The sequence below is a fragment of the Papilio polytes genome, unplaced genomic scaffold, assembly GCF_000836215.1.
Source record: "Papilio polytes unplaced genomic scaffold, Ppol_1.0 DF824270.1, whole genome shotgun sequence".
In the NCBI taxonomy this organism is placed as follows: Eukaryota; Metazoa; Arthropoda; class Insecta; order Lepidoptera; family Papilionidae; genus Papilio; species Papilio polytes.
In genome coordinates this window covers 920750-934662 of record NW_013524934.1, presented here as the reverse complement: position 1 = coordinate 934662, position 13913 = coordinate 920750, and the positions used below count along the sequence as shown (strand labels likewise).

General features: G+C 36.1%; 4 protein-coding genes across 6 annotated transcripts; 2 read left to right on the top strand and 2 right to left on the bottom strand.

Moving 5' to 3' along the window:
- Window positions 1-157: 157 nt before the first annotated feature.
- Window positions 158-1980, bottom strand: LOC106104544 (transmembrane emp24 domain-containing protein 5). The gene is made up of 4 exons (XM_013284625.1): window positions 1739-1980; window positions 1372-1635; window positions 1011-1129; window positions 158-748 (listed from the first exon to the last, which is right to left on the bottom strand). Exons 1-4 carry the CDS (start codon window positions 1949-1951, stop codon window positions 640-642), a joined length of 705 nt encoding a protein of 234 aa, XP_013140079.1. The 5' UTR covers window positions 1952-1980; the 3' UTR covers window positions 158-639.
- Window positions 1981-2060: 80 nt separating this feature from the next.
- LOC106104527 (tRNA pseudouridine synthase-like 1) lies at window positions 2061-3980 on the top strand. 2 transcript variants are annotated; one of them, XM_013284614.1, is made up of 6 exons: window positions 2061-2141; window positions 2230-2277; window positions 2723-2927; window positions 3075-3170; window positions 3233-3473; window positions 3727-3980. In XM_013284614.1, the coding sequence occupies exons 1-6, from the start codon at window positions 2099-2101 to the stop codon at window positions 3958-3960; spliced, it is 867 nt and encodes a 288-aa protein (XP_013140068.1). In that variant the 5' UTR covers window positions 2061-2098; the 3' UTR covers window positions 3961-3980. The 2 variants fall into 2 exon arrangements, with proteins under 2 accessions (XP_013140068.1, XP_013140061.1); XM_013284607.1 differs by lacking the exons at window positions 2061-2141; window positions 2230-2277 and adding exons at window positions 2284-2384; window positions 2465-2593 and having other exon boundaries at window positions 2718-2927.
- LOC106104555 (probable dual specificity protein phosphatase DDB_G0283417) lies at window positions 3933-4537 on the top strand. Its single transcript, XM_013284636.1, has one exon. The coding sequence runs from the start codon at window positions 3957-3959 to the stop codon at window positions 4530-4532; it is 576 nt and encodes a 191-aa protein (XP_013140090.1). The 5' UTR covers window positions 3933-3956; the 3' UTR covers window positions 4533-4537.
- Window positions 4538-4713: 176 nt separating this feature from the next.
- On the bottom strand, window positions 4714-13764 carry LOC106104511 (ventricular zone-expressed PH domain-containing protein homolog 1). Of its 2 annotated transcripts, none has more exons than XM_013284592.1 (13): window positions 13396-13764; window positions 13020-13274; window positions 12637-12841; window positions 12093-12199; window positions 11827-11979; window positions 11277-11423; window positions 10657-10844; window positions 10200-10474; window positions 10037-10126; window positions 9812-9951; window positions 8930-9410; window positions 7925-8484; window positions 4714-7850 (listed from the first exon to the last, which is right to left on the bottom strand). In XM_013284592.1, the coding sequence occupies exons 1-13, from the start codon at window positions 13498-13500 to the stop codon at window positions 7602-7604; spliced, it is 2955 nt and encodes a 984-aa protein (XP_013140046.1). In that variant the 5' UTR covers window positions 13501-13764; the 3' UTR covers window positions 4714-7601. The 2 variants fall into 2 exon arrangements, with proteins under 2 accessions (XP_013140046.1, XP_013140052.1); XM_013284598.1 differs by having other exon boundaries at window positions 10200-10471.
- Between the last annotated feature and the right edge of the window lie 149 nt (window positions 13765-13913).

Sequence of the window (13913 nt, the reverse complement as noted above, 5' to 3'; positions counted from 1 at the left end):
AGACTTGCATATGGTGTTAAACGAAATAAACATTTTCATTAAATAAAATGTTTTCTTTATACTGTCCATTTTATCTCCATTTTTTCAGCAATGGAATGTGCAGGAAAGGATAAGGTACATTCAGAACAACTATTGTTTAAAAATAAAACAATTTATAAGTACTCAACATTTATTTATATTATTCCATAGTCATTTTCAAGGCCGATTCATCACAAATAAATCAGATTCTTTGTACAATATAACAATTAACACCACATAAAATTGGCACATGATTTGTTAACTTTATTAGGTAGACTTTTCAAGTAGAAATATACATATATTTCTGCAGAGCACAGATATGCATACTAAATAGGTATACAAAAATATGTCTTTTAATATAAATTTGGAATTTGTATAACATCAAAAATATAATTAATATGTACATCAAGCGAAGGATTATAACTATTAAAGTAAAAAAATAATAATTTATTATTACTGCATTGTGGAAATTGAGAGTATTATTTCAGGGATTTTTTAATACATCCCAATATGCTTATAAAAATAAAAAAAAATCGGAGATCATTAAACACGAATGACAAGTAACACAGAACTCAGTCAGAAGGGAGACAACAATTAAAAAAACTTAACATAACAAATAAATCATATTCTTGTTTTGGACGAGTTATCCTTAACCTCAAAAAGTTTTCTTACAAAATAAACCTGCAATGTCCCCGTAGCTGCAATAGCTAAGATCTGAATGAATGACCATCTGAAAATGAAATCGTATTTTAAAAATGATTTTGTAAGAATGATTAAGAAAGTTGCAAACACTCATCACATTGAGGTAAAGAAAGAAAAAAATGCAATTAGCCAAAATGTCTTAATAGTCTTAAAAACATTGACCATCTATAGATACCCTCTGCTGTTCTGTCTTTTTTTTACACATTTTAATGTAGACCATGGACACATACTTTATTTAGCAATATCTAGGGGCCAGTTTGTTTACCTAATACAGTAAAAGAAATACTCACCTAAGTACATAAGCATTATTGTCCTGCAATAGATTAAAGTCTCGGGATTCCCGAGCTCTGGAATGGTACTGATACTGCAGGATCTCATTGATGTTGTGCTCCACAAATTGAATGGAATGCTACAAAGCAAATAGTACATGTAAACTTTTACTGTCTTTGTAATAAGTATAATTTCTGATTTACAAAAAAAAATATAAATACACATATTTTAAAATTAAATCAGCATTTGTTATGCAATTGGTGCTGACCTGGATATGTACTCAGCAAATTAATTATTGGCTTACAACTCACTTTCTTTCTTTTCTTTCACAACTGCCACAGTTCATTTTACTTGTACAAATGAGAAAAGAAAATAACTTACTGTAAAATTCTTTATATTCATATCAAGCTCTTCCACCTCCTTGGCATACTTCTCCCACATGTCATATCTGATCACTGATAAGTACAGATTCACCAGCTTGCCTGCAAACCTGGAGAACTGATTGTCAATACACACGGCGTAGTACCCGCCCGAACTCGTCTGGTCCGCGTATTCAGCGCTCTGCCGCCATTCGTACGGATGTACAATCTGCCCATTAGGATGTCGCACCGCAAAACCACACATACCATCTCCTCCTTTTAACACCTGGAAAATATACCAAAGTTTAAAGCCACAGTATAACAGAGATAGAACAGATCACTAATTAAATAATTTTGAATTAAACCTAATAGATAAAACACACTTTTACCTGATAACTAGCGTAAAATGTCGCACCAGGTTGCACATACTGAAAGTAACAATCTTCTTTGCCAGCATCAATGTGTACTTTATAATCCATGGTGACTGCTGGCAAATTCTCGTACCATGGCCCTGGTGATGTTGATAAAACATCGCCTACAATTGATAAAATCGTAAATATTAAAACTAATACGAAGAAAGTATGCCACGTCCGTTGAGCCATTTTTTGATGTTGTTAGTGACAATTTGATGACAATGACAGAGAAACGCTAGCGTCATATGTCAAAACATCACAACAATGCATAAAAAACACAAACATTATTGCTTTTTCTTCAGGTTATTCAGCGAAAATGAAAAACAACTTTAGCGAATGCGGGCAAAAATATCATTTTACTCAATCTTATCGAGCTTTTGTAATTATTGCTTTTACAATATTTTTCGGTATTGTCTTGCTTTATTGTATTTTTAACTATAATAAATGTTTGTTTTGTCTGCTTTTAGCTGTCAGCGTCAGCTGTCAGTGCAGTAGTGTCATCTTGCTTTTAAGAGGTTATGTTACTTTTCTATCAATTATTAACTAATTAGTTATTATTTAAGGGGTAAATTATGAAGGCTAGATATCTCACATTCTTTTCTTATATAGGCACTAAATTTAGGTACACTATTTGCAAGTACAAAATAAATTTGTACACTTTCAGTCGTTATACCTGTGTTTATATTTTACAAAACATTTTAGATCTTCTGAAAAAATATGGCTGAAAGGCGGTAAAAATTATCCTGATCTGGAAAGTATACAAGGTTTATTAGAAATAGGGCTTTTGAAATTGAGACCTCTGAATTATCCTAACCTCACCTTATCGAGCCGGTAAATAAATTCTTCAATTTTTTCTAACACAACTAAGGGTAGTTATTTATTTCACAAAAATGTTGTGCTATTTCTAAAACAACTATATTTTAGTTAAAATCTATAGATATTTTCTATATTACAGTACAGATGGAGGAGTGCATGCACTCAATTCTACTGCACACTTTGATTTGGAGAGATATGGCACCAAGGTTTTTGATCCTGAATACATTACATATGAATTAAATAAATTCTTCTACAAAAATGAAACTAGTATACATGTGAAAAAGTGTCTAAGAGTATCTGATGACTTCAGCGCAAGATTTAATGCTTTATCAAGAACATATTTATATAGGTAACATTTTTAGATTCAAAATACTCTCATGTGTTTAACATTTTCAGTGCTTAGACAGCTTTAACGACTTCATCCAAATTCAATTGAACAAATTTAATGATTTGTCTTAAGACAAGTCTTTAAAGACTTTAATTTTAATTCTTTCAGACTTGCAGTGGTAAAACCTGATATAGTGCTTCCTGAATCAAATATAATATCTTCATATATTCCCATTGAAGAATGGAAAAGATGTCATTTTATCAGGTAAATGGTAATAAAACTATCCGATTTTGATTATGAGATAGGTTTATCCATGTTCCTAATAGGTTTCCAGGTTTCGACATTGAAAAGTTTAAGGCGGGTGCAAAATATCTTGTTGGCTATCATGATTTCACCACATTTAAGAAATTCGACAAGTTGACATCGCACAAACAAAACCGTAGATACCTACATTCATTTGACGTGAAGCCAGGACAACCATTGGTCACCAGCTACTCTAGTACACAGGACAGTTTGTTTGATTACTGGGATATTAAGATCAAAGGCAGATCTTTTGTTCATAATCAGGTAGAAGTTTTTATATATTGAAAGCTTAATGTAAATGACTGAAAAAAGTATGGATGAATAAGAGGAAATACATAAAAAAGGAGTGAAAATGAAATCTGATAGAGATGTATGGAAGACAGTACATGCTGTACAGAACCTTCTGTCGGTATAAGGATATAGGCAGGTTGAGATGTAGATTCATTATTTTTGGATGAGTTATTTTTGAATTGAACTTTACCTTACCTCATTGGATACAATAATTTCGATGTTACAGATTCGTCGTATGGTGGCGACATTAATAAGTGTTGCGATAGGAAAAATCCCTCCAGAGGAAATAAAGGTGATGTTACAAGTCCCATCAAAACACTCCTGGTACACATTCATTCAGAACTGTCCTCCCGATGGACTCTATCTTTGCAATGTTGACTACAACCCTGAAGACTTAGTTTTCCAGCCTGTAGATATTGTAAAAGAGACAGAAGATCTAGAAGAAAGTGATAAGAAATGAATTTCTTGGAAGAATTAATTAAAAAGAAACAATACCTGAAAGAGACGGAAACAATAGTGACAAAAGTAGATGGGAAAAGATTTATTGAAGGTAAAAAAGAAAATATTGCATTACCAAGTAATTACGGTTTCGTAGTGGACACAAAACCAGACGATGTACCGATTTTAATTGTTGATTATGTGTACATAGGCTCACAGGATTGTGTTGCAGATAGTGTATTAGAAAGTTACAATATAAGTAATGTACTTAGTTTAGGTATTGAAAGAAACATTAAAGTTAAGAATAAATATGTTGAGTGTTTAGATTTACCAGAGACAAATATAGTGCCTGTAGTAAAAGTGTGTTTGCCTTATATCAGTGATTCTGTAGCTAATAAGGCAAATGTTCTAATCCATTGCAATGCTGGTGTTTCGCGAACATCTATGGTTGTTATCGCTTACTTGATGTCTTTAGGAATGGAGTACGACAATGCGTATAGTTTAGTGAAATCTAAAAGACCAGCTATACAGCCTAATGTCGGATTTGTTAAACAATTGAAGACTACAAATTTTTCCCAAATGTCAACTTTGTAATATAATACAAACAAGGCTTTAAAATATGACGGACTTGACTTTCTGTTTTTAATGAGGGATCAACTTTATGGCCAGTTTATATCTCCATCTGGTCTATTCTGTTGTAAAATCTCACTATTGTTAATAAATACCTCTAAAAGAAACAGTTTTTTGCTTTTCTGTCACGTAAATAACAATAACATTAATTTTGAAACAGCTTTATTGACAATAAAAATTAAGTACTGACACTGAAATGTACGGCAGCAATAACAGTTCATAAATTATTTCTTATTTAATATCTTCTTTTTACATAATTAAATCTGAAAGCACTATCAAGTAATAAGGTACAATATGTTATAATATCTAGCACCGATTCATAAGTCATGAGCTAAACTTAACATAAGTAAAAAACAAATTTAAATCCCAAACAATACAAATTAAAAAATAAATTTGTGTTTTCAACAGCCAATGATTCCCTCTTGTATATTTGAAATTTTATTTATTATCTGTAAAGATTTAATTACATGATATAATAAACAATAAGTATATAAAATAAATATAATATTACATAATACCTTTTTTACATTGAATTGAATTATAACATATTAATAATGAATCTTGTTATAGCAATTTGAAAATTAGACTATATAAACATTTTTCTTATATTTATTGGGCACATACTAAAACATTGGCACTATTGAATATAATCAAATACTGGTGGTTATTCTAAAAATACTACAAATATTATGCTTTATATATAATATTTAAGTTGCCAATCGGCAAATACACAACCATTAATACAGGATACATTAAAAAATAAAATAAATTGTTTACAAAATAATGGTCTTTTAATATCCCCGTAACAAAACAATAAAGCCCTAGATTTCTGCAATATTTTATGTTTAAACTTCGGACTAAATTACGTTCCAAAATAGAAAATTGTCTTTTAAATAATTCACCATTAGATGTTGCTAACAATGCTCTAAAGCCTCAAAGGAGTATAACAAGTTTCTTATTGGTAGAGAATACAAAATATTTTTGTATTATCATATTGTGTTTTTATTCCATCACTGAAGGTCGCAGAGGTCATATAAAACTTTTTTTTTAATGAAACTTGATACAATTACAGCTATGACCAGTATTCAGTCTTTGAGCTTTAGGTAAAATAAGAAAATGTCATTTTTAACGTTTCCACAAAACACAGTCAGCAATTTTAACTCATAAATGTCTGCACTGGTAAGTGCAAGTTGAACTTGCATTTAATTTATATCTGGATTTCCCTTATTTCATAATAATTTAATATTCGATACAACATACATAACCTAAAATTTACATGTCAAAACGTCAGAAAACTTAGTTTTTTTTTGCTAAGAATTTTTAATTGTACTTTTTACTTAAACATCATTATATATAAACACAATACATATAAAAAACTATGCTTAATTTAAAACCTATCTATAACATCCAGTATATTAAGTACTTTAGTAAATTGACAAGCATATAAACACAAGAAATGTATAAGTTTCTAAAACTCATTAAAACACAATATAAGTACAGATTTTTCATGCAAACAGCAATTTCCATTTGTATAAGTAAAACCTATCCATAACTAAACCCATATTTTGCACAGTATCATAACCATAAATACTAGAGGCAATGTCACTATGCCGTCTTGTATGCCTTATTTGGGAAAATAATTCATTGAAATTAACTAGGCGTTTATTTGCTTATTTTTGTTCAAACTCAACATAGAATTTGCAATTCTTTTAGTATTTCCAAATCAAAACAGCCTTTAAAAATACGCTAATTTGACTTAGTTTAAATGGAATGTTAAAAAACTTTATCACATAAATATACAATGAGCATTTCGTTACAAAGTTGACTTTTAGTTTAAATAATTTAAAGAATCTTAAATCATAATGACAGAAGTAAAATGTTAGTGAATAGAAGTGGCAGTGAATTGAAAACACAAACAAAAAAAGTAAATAAAAAAAAAAGTTAGACTAACCTTAGTGTTTTATGAAACAAAATACATTTGAAATTTTCTAGTTTCCTTTCAACAAGGTAAACATTGTTATATTAAACTAAATATCATGCTTATATAATAGTATGCAGTTTTTAAGGTTATAAAACAGAACAAGAGTACATATAAATTAAAAGGTTGGTACTATTGACCTTTGAATTTTCACTGCCAACTTTACAAAAACGTACTTTCGTTCAAAGTAAACGTTTTTTAAGTGTTTCTGTAGTAAATAACAAGATTTAACAACAAACATGATTATGGTCTATATTTAAAATTAATTCCGCGGTGGCTTGCTCAAATTACAATATAAATTAAGTAATAATATTATTTCATTATACAAATATATCCCGGAAAACCACTATTATCAAATATCAATTATTATACTGATATTTATCAGCTAATACAAAATATATTAATATCTTGTTTGTATATACTATTCTTACTTCATTCTAAAACTTATATGCAATAAATTCTTTGATATAGCTTATATGGAAGTAAAAAAAACTGTTACCAACTATTATAAGTACATGAATGGCTTTATAGTTAAGTACATTCGTTTTAATGAAAGGCAAATAATTTGGCAAGTTTAGTAATAAAAGATTGTATTATTGCTAAATTCGAGAATGATATATTTGAATGTTTCCAACGTAAGCATTTAATATTTGTATAGGGATTAAAATACAATTTCATTTTACATAAAAATTGTCGATGTCTAAAGAGCATAAAGGCTTCTAAAATGGCAACATTTCGTAATATTTCACGTACTTACAGAAAACTATCTCATTTCAGATAGGTGATGAAAATACTGAAATTTTTAATCTAAAAATTGAAAGAAAACCGTTGCCCGAGAATCAATATTTATCTATGATAAAAATAATTATTGTATTTTAATACATAAATTGTTTATATCCATTGTCTTATGAACTACGTTTTGAACTAAATCAACGTAACGACACAAAGTATCAACTCTATATTTAAGAGCTACATTTGCTTCCGTCACAAGTTTCCAATTATTATATAACAATGATAATATAAATTGAGCACATACGTGTATTGGTGGGTGGTGTTCAGAAGCTCTTGAGGGTGAGTCCTCGTGCGGGCAGACTGTTGGCCTTGGCGGGCGCGTCGCGCGCGTGCGAGTGCGCCACCGCGATGCTGAGGCACTGCGCCCACTCCTCCGCGTTCTTGCCGTCCTTCGGCTTCAGGATCAGCGTCTGGTCTCCAGTGAAGATCTCAAACGCCTTAGGGATATTCCGCGCACCCCGAGATACTTTTACCGATCGGATCTGGTTTATATCTATACTTTCGCCCCCACTCTGAAAAAATATAGAAATTTTGTTTATGGCATCGAAATAAATAGTTGTTAGATTTGTTAGAGAAAAATACTCACGGCGCCTTTGCAGGAGAGGTGATGTCCGGAGAGCGTGAAGTACCTGGTGCGCCAGCGGCGGAAGAGTCTCCAACGACCTTTCTTCTCCTTGAGCTGTCCCTCTATGACGGGCGTCTCCGCGGCGAGGAAGCCGACGGCGCGCTCGGGGCGCGTGCAGAGGAAGCAGCCCCAGGCGGCGTGCGTGGGCGCGGGGGGCGCGTTGGGGGCGTCGGGCGCGGGCGGGGCGGCGCTCAGCTCGAAGACGTCGAAGAAGCCGGCGGCGCGCAGCTCGGCCACCAGCATCTCCTGCTCCTTGGCGGCGGGGAAGGCGCCGGTGACGAGGGTGAGGAAGGTCTTGTTCTCGCACTTGAGGATGTCCCAGCAGTGCTTGAGGCTGGCGACGGTGGGGTCGCGCGAGGAGAGCGCGGCGGCGTGGCGCGCCTGCAGCGCGAGGAACATGAGGTGTATCCAGACGCGCGGCGCGCGCGTGCGCATGGAGAAGGCGGCGCGCGCGTACAGGCAGTGCGGCCCGCGCCGCCCGCACGCGAACTGCAGCCGCGCCTGCTTCTTCGACCGCCGCTCTGGAAACCATATACTCTTAATCTGAGTTATTGAAGCATTCTATCAGACTTCATACTTAGAATATACAAACTAAAGTTCAGTAGAGGGATGTTTGTTATTACTCGTCACTAAAACGACTCAACGGATCTCGATGAAATTGGCCATAGATGCAGAACATACTCTGGATCAACACACAAGCTCCTTACTAAGGTTTTTAAAATATTTTCGTGCGGACGAAGACGCGGATAAATGCTTAGTCTATACTAAAGAGATTTGTAGTTTTATATGTATTCAGAAAACTCTGTAACTTCTGGGCCAATTTTAAAAATTCTTTTACCATTAAAAAACTACTTTATCAGTGAATGACATAGGCTGTGTTTTTAACTTCACATGGGCGAAGTCGCGAGCAACAAGTGAACATTTATCTTTAGAATTTTGGTTATTTCGTAATAAAATAATAGTTACCTTCGATGGTGCACTTGGCCGGCGGGGGCAGCCTCAGCGACACATTGTCCATGTACGCTTTGATCTTATCGAGGTGTTTCTCGCAGAAGTGCTGCACGGTGTCGCGCATCGGGTACGGCTCGAACACGCTGATGCGGTGGTTGGCGTTCGTGTTCGTGTTCGTGTTCGCGTTCGCGCTGGAGTTGATCATGGTGACGCTGGTGTTGTTGGCGCGCCGTGACGTCACCGTGACGGGCCCGGAGATGGACACGGGGTGTGGGAGGGGTGCGGGGGGTGCGAGGGGTGCGGGCGCCGCGCCGTTGTTTGTGAGCGGTTGCGCCGACGATATGACAGATATTTGTCCCAGCGCCGAGTTGGAATGTTGTATGGAGACGGAGGAGGTGAGCGGTGTGAGCGCGTCCGAGGACTTGCCCGTGAGAGGGTTCACTGATATTGATTGTGCTTGTAGAGGAGGCCCCGAAATTATAGTTGGGCCCGTACTCTGAAAATTAAAACTAATCAAGTTAAAAATTCTGTAAAGTAAAGTAATGAAGTTAAAAGTTCAGCGCATTGGTGGCTGTGGTTTTATACACTTGACTTGTAATCTACAGGTCTTGGGTTCGAATCCCGCCATGTACCAATGTGATTTATGATTTTTCGAATGTCATATGTAAATAATTTACCCGACGTTCTTACGATAAAGAAAAACTTCATGATATCGGCAAAGATATGTGTGAAGTCAGCCAACCCGCAGTAGGTCAGCGTGGTTGACTATGGCCTAGTCACCCCCTTACTTAGGGTAAGTTCCAAGCCTCTCGGTGGGGACGTATCGTGAGCTGATGATCAAGTTAAAAATTAAAAAAAGACACTTTTATGACGAAACTAAAACGTAAATATTATTACCGTAGAAGTGGATGGTCCGATGAGTATATTGTGGTGGTGGTGTCGCGCGGGGTGGCGGGGGGCGCGCGGCGGGGAGCCCGGCACCGCCCCGCCCCCGCCGCCGCCCGCCACGCCCCCGCTGCTACCCTTCCCCACGCCGCCTACACACAGACATCACAAAATATACAAAATTCCACATATTTTTGGTAAATTACCAGTAAATCATTATCATTATCTAGAACTCACCGGCGGCGGGCTGGTTGGCGTTGAGGAGATTTATCTGCTGAGAGGAAGAGAGTCGTGTCATGCTCTTATGGAGTCCTCCCACTGACCCTCCTGCAAATACAAATTAATGTCAAATAACTTTTAAGGTACTAAAGTATCAAAGAATAATTAAAAATCAACTCACCAGCAACATTAAGCCTGGTCATACTCCTGTGTGAGTTAGGTCCGGTGTGCAAGCGGCCTGTGCTTCTAGAATCTCCTAATTTAGCTCGTCTGGTGTATCCGGTGGTGACGGGCGGGTTGGAGGGCGTGGCTGCGGGCGCAGGGGGCGTGGCCACACTGGGGTTCGGTATCACCGCCCCCGCGTTAGCGTTTGTCGCTCCTCCCAGTTTCACTATAGTCACGCCCCCTGACGTTCTGTTTACTTCGCTATGCGATATCGTTGATTTTGGTCGACTGCTGTAAAAAACAATTAAACTTATGAATTCGAGAAGGTAGAATTTTTATTTTACTTGTGTGGATTATTCAGTTAAAAACCACAAAAATTTATTAACAAAATTTTAGGCAGTTTAAAGACAAAATTATTTATATTAACAATATTTTTTTGGTTAATGAATTGTTTATGGCTTATTTGCACATACTTGTTATTGGCGCGCAGTGCGGCCAGCAGGCGGTCGGTGAATAGCGCGGGGTATGCGGAGCAGAGCGCGGTGGCGGAGCGCAGCAGCGCCGCCTGCTCCGCGCGCTCCGCCCCCGCGCCGCCGCCCCCGGCCCCGCCTCCACCGCACAGCCGCTCCACCACGAAGTTCAGCGCCTCCTGCGCCCGCTCCTATATGTTACAAAAAATAAAAATACGTGAAAACGGTAACTCACAGCACTGTACACATAACACACAAATGCTTGTTAAGCATCCCGATTAGAGACCTACAAAAACGACATGCAACAATAGTAGTAACAACCTTGCCATTCTTAATTCCAAATTCCATTAAAAGTCTGTCAAATTGTATTGTATTATGTAATTGTATTGATTAGTTTAACAGAAGGTGGTGCAAGGGTCTCTCTGGGATCATTCAGAACCTCAATTCAGAGGGAATCGATATGTATCACTGAAAATTCCGGGACCCTTGCAGTCGGATTTAAGGTTAGCAACCAAAGGGATTGTATTAAAAAAAATCCCACATACTCCTGTTTTTTCCCAAAAGGGGCATTTTTCGAAGATTTCCCTATAATACCAAAAAAAAATAAGGTAAGAGTGTCTGACCCTGCTGGTGTGTCCGAGCTGCGCGAGCACGGTGGCGACGAGCGCGCTGGCGGCGTGCGAGGCGTGCGGGGGCCGCGCCGCGCGCCGCAGCGCCGCGCCGTGCTCGCACACCAGCGCCGCGCGGCTGCGGCTCAGGCACACCATCAGCTGCGCCGTCATACGTCACCGTCAATTACAACTCACATATTGCTATTTTATTTATAAAAACGATAACATTTTCAAACGATAAAGTACAATTATCTTTTATTTAGTACAAAGACTTATGGCCTATTTGACCATAAACGGAAATATCTATAAAATATATGGAAAAATAGATAATGTTTTGAAGTTTACTAGATTTGTTTTCTCATCTATACTAATATTATAAAGAGGAATGATTTGTTTTGTAATTCTCTTACCATTAAAAACAACAGCTAGTTAAGTCATAAATCACAATTTTAAAGCTATTAACAGTATAAAATTCCAATTACACATACCATACAACTTTGGATTGTATGTGTAATTGGATTCCAAAAATGTTGGAAATATTTGACATTAAATAAAAGCAAACCTGAAGCAGATCAATACACATGCAGGATGGGTCGGTCTGGCTGGCGGTGTGCGGGCACAAGTACGACAGCAGCTGCGGCACGCACGTCTTCAGCGCCTCCGGGCGACGCACCGCTATCTGCTCAAATAGAGCAAACAGAGAATTCTTCTCCACCTACAAATAATATTAAACACATAACTCATTTTATTTATGTATAAAACAAAAGAAAAAAAGCTGATGTCAGATTTAAAATTACTGAATAAATTTAATATAGTATTATATCTGACCTGTTCAGCATGAGGTAAGAGTGAAACCAATGCAGTAACATGTCCTTCTAGTGGCTCCGGACATACTTCATACAAGTTGGTCAGTATACGACATAATGGGTAGTTGCCTGAAAGAAAAAACAAATTTACATATATTTTTATTACAGAAAATAAATATAACTTTGTTTCGTTTAACTTAAATATGACTATTCACACTGTTATTACATATATGTAAGTAACATGAATTGTTGAGACCTATATTTAAATTTCATAAAAACAAGAAATTATTTACACATGTCACTTGGTGACTGTCATTTGTTGTCTAAGGATTTATTTTGGAACATTTTAATGTTAAAATACATGATACCAAAATAATGTTTTTATTAAGTCTGTAATTACAGCCTTATAATAGTAAAAATATTTAGATTGGTGAATATTTAATATGTTAAGCATTTTGTAGTTAAATGAATAAATTTATACAGATAAATATGCTACATTCTATTACAAAATGTAAAATTGTGATGTGTCGGAAATAGTCAAAATATGCAATAAAAGCACCAATTACCAGACATAATAGAGTCCATAATAGTCTGCACATGTGGCTTGAGTAAAGGAGCATGGTGCACCGCTGCTAAAGATAAGTAGCGAGCCATATGCCGGGATATCTCCCTATTGCCCTTGTGTAGGAACTGCACAGCAACTGGTAGGAATAGTTCCATCACATCTTTATTGCCACTTGTCTCCTTGTCTGATTGTAGTGGAAATGAAACCTAAACAATGTAAGACATCAATATTAAATTATAAATTGTATTTTCAACATTTTATCATAAAATTGAAAAACAATAACAAAATTTTATTTTGCTTTTAAACTTTTAAACAGATAATCACTAAGTAGACTGACATTTACACAGGTTTTAACTTAGTCTCTTTAAAATTCAAGTTACATACCAAAACAATACATGCTATGATATCAGAGGCAATTTTAGCATGTGGGGGATCATCATCTCTGAGATGTCCAACTGGCATTAAGTTATGATGCAAGCAGGACTCAAGTAATGACACCAGAGCCGCACAGTACTTGGCCAGAGTCCCTGTCTCTTTTATACAGGATGTGGTGCGCGTAACACATATCTCTATCAGTGCCTGGTCTCGGTCGTTACGGCAGTAGTCGGGTCTTGATGATATTTCTGTTATTTGTTTTAACTGCAAATTTAACAATGTTTTTAATTCCCAAATCCCACTAAATCATAAATAGCTACCTTGTAAATATTATAAAACTTTACAGCTTTATAATAGTGATACGTAGATAAAATACGACACTTACAACTTCATTTAGATCGTCGACGATTTCTGAATCAGGAATGGCAAATAAATCGCCGGCTCGAGTCAAGTCTCGCTCGTTTAGTACGTGCTTAAGTAATTCATGCATTTTGCCGCTGCGCAAGAACTGGAAAGCCTCAGAGAAACCGAAACAGCCTTCGAGAAATAAACACTCGTAATGGACACATCAACATAACTTGCCACCTACGGAGAACTTGATTTATCCATCATCCAACACACAAAGTGGCGCATCACTCTTTTTACATTTAAACCATGCTTTCCTCATTAAGTAATGCAATAAGAAATAAAATAGTAAAAAGTAAAATATATCTTTAACAAAAGCGAAGTTTTGTCCCGGATTTGAGTTGATTGGGATTGGTTGACAAGTACAAAATGTCAATCAGTCAATGAACTTTCACTCATTCATTCGGCAAAAAAATATTTGCGTAGATTGGAACCGAATAATTTATTTTAAATGGAAATTAAATTACAAAACCGCACTATAGATGTTGAAACGAAAGG

Coding starts and splice junctions, on each gene's coding strand:
- LOC106104511 (XM_013284592.1), bottom strand. CDS start 13,500: ATGCATGAATTACTTAAGCACGTACTAAACGAGCGAGACTTGACTCGA. Junction 10,127..10,199: donor GACCAGGCTTAATGTTGCTG/GTGAGTTGATTT, acceptor TTGTATTTGCAG/GAGGGTCAGTGGGAGGACTC. Junction 7,851..7,924: donor ACCTCTCCTGCAAAGGCGCC/GTGAGTATTTTT, acceptor ATATTTTTTCAG/AGTGGGGGCGAAAGTATAGA.
- LOC106104527 (XM_013284607.1), top strand. CDS start 2,335: ATGAAGGCTAGATATCTCACATTCTTTTCTTATATAGGCACTAAATTT. Junction 2,928..3,074: donor TCAAGAACATATTTATATAG/GTAACATTTTTA, acceptor TAATTCTTTCAG/ACTTGCAGTGGTAAAACCTG. Junction 3,171..3,232: donor AAAAGATGTCATTTTATCAG/GTAAATGGTAAT, acceptor TGTTCCTAATAG/GTTTCCAGGTTTCGACATTG.
- LOC106104544 (XM_013284625.1), bottom strand. CDS start 1,951: ATGGCTCAACGGACGTGGCATACTTTCTTCGTATTAGTTTTAATATTT. Junction 1,636..1,738: donor CATTTTACGCTAGTTATCAG/GTAAAAGTGTGT, acceptor TATATTTTCCAG/GTGTTAAAAGGAGGAGATGG. Junction 1,130..1,371: donor TGAATATAAAGAATTTTACA/GTAAGTTATTTT, acceptor TTTGCTTTGTAG/CATTCCATTCAATTTGTGGA.
- LOC106104555 (XM_013284636.1), top strand. CDS start 3,957: ATGAATTTCTTGGAAGAATTAATTAAAAAGAAACAATACCTGAAAGAG.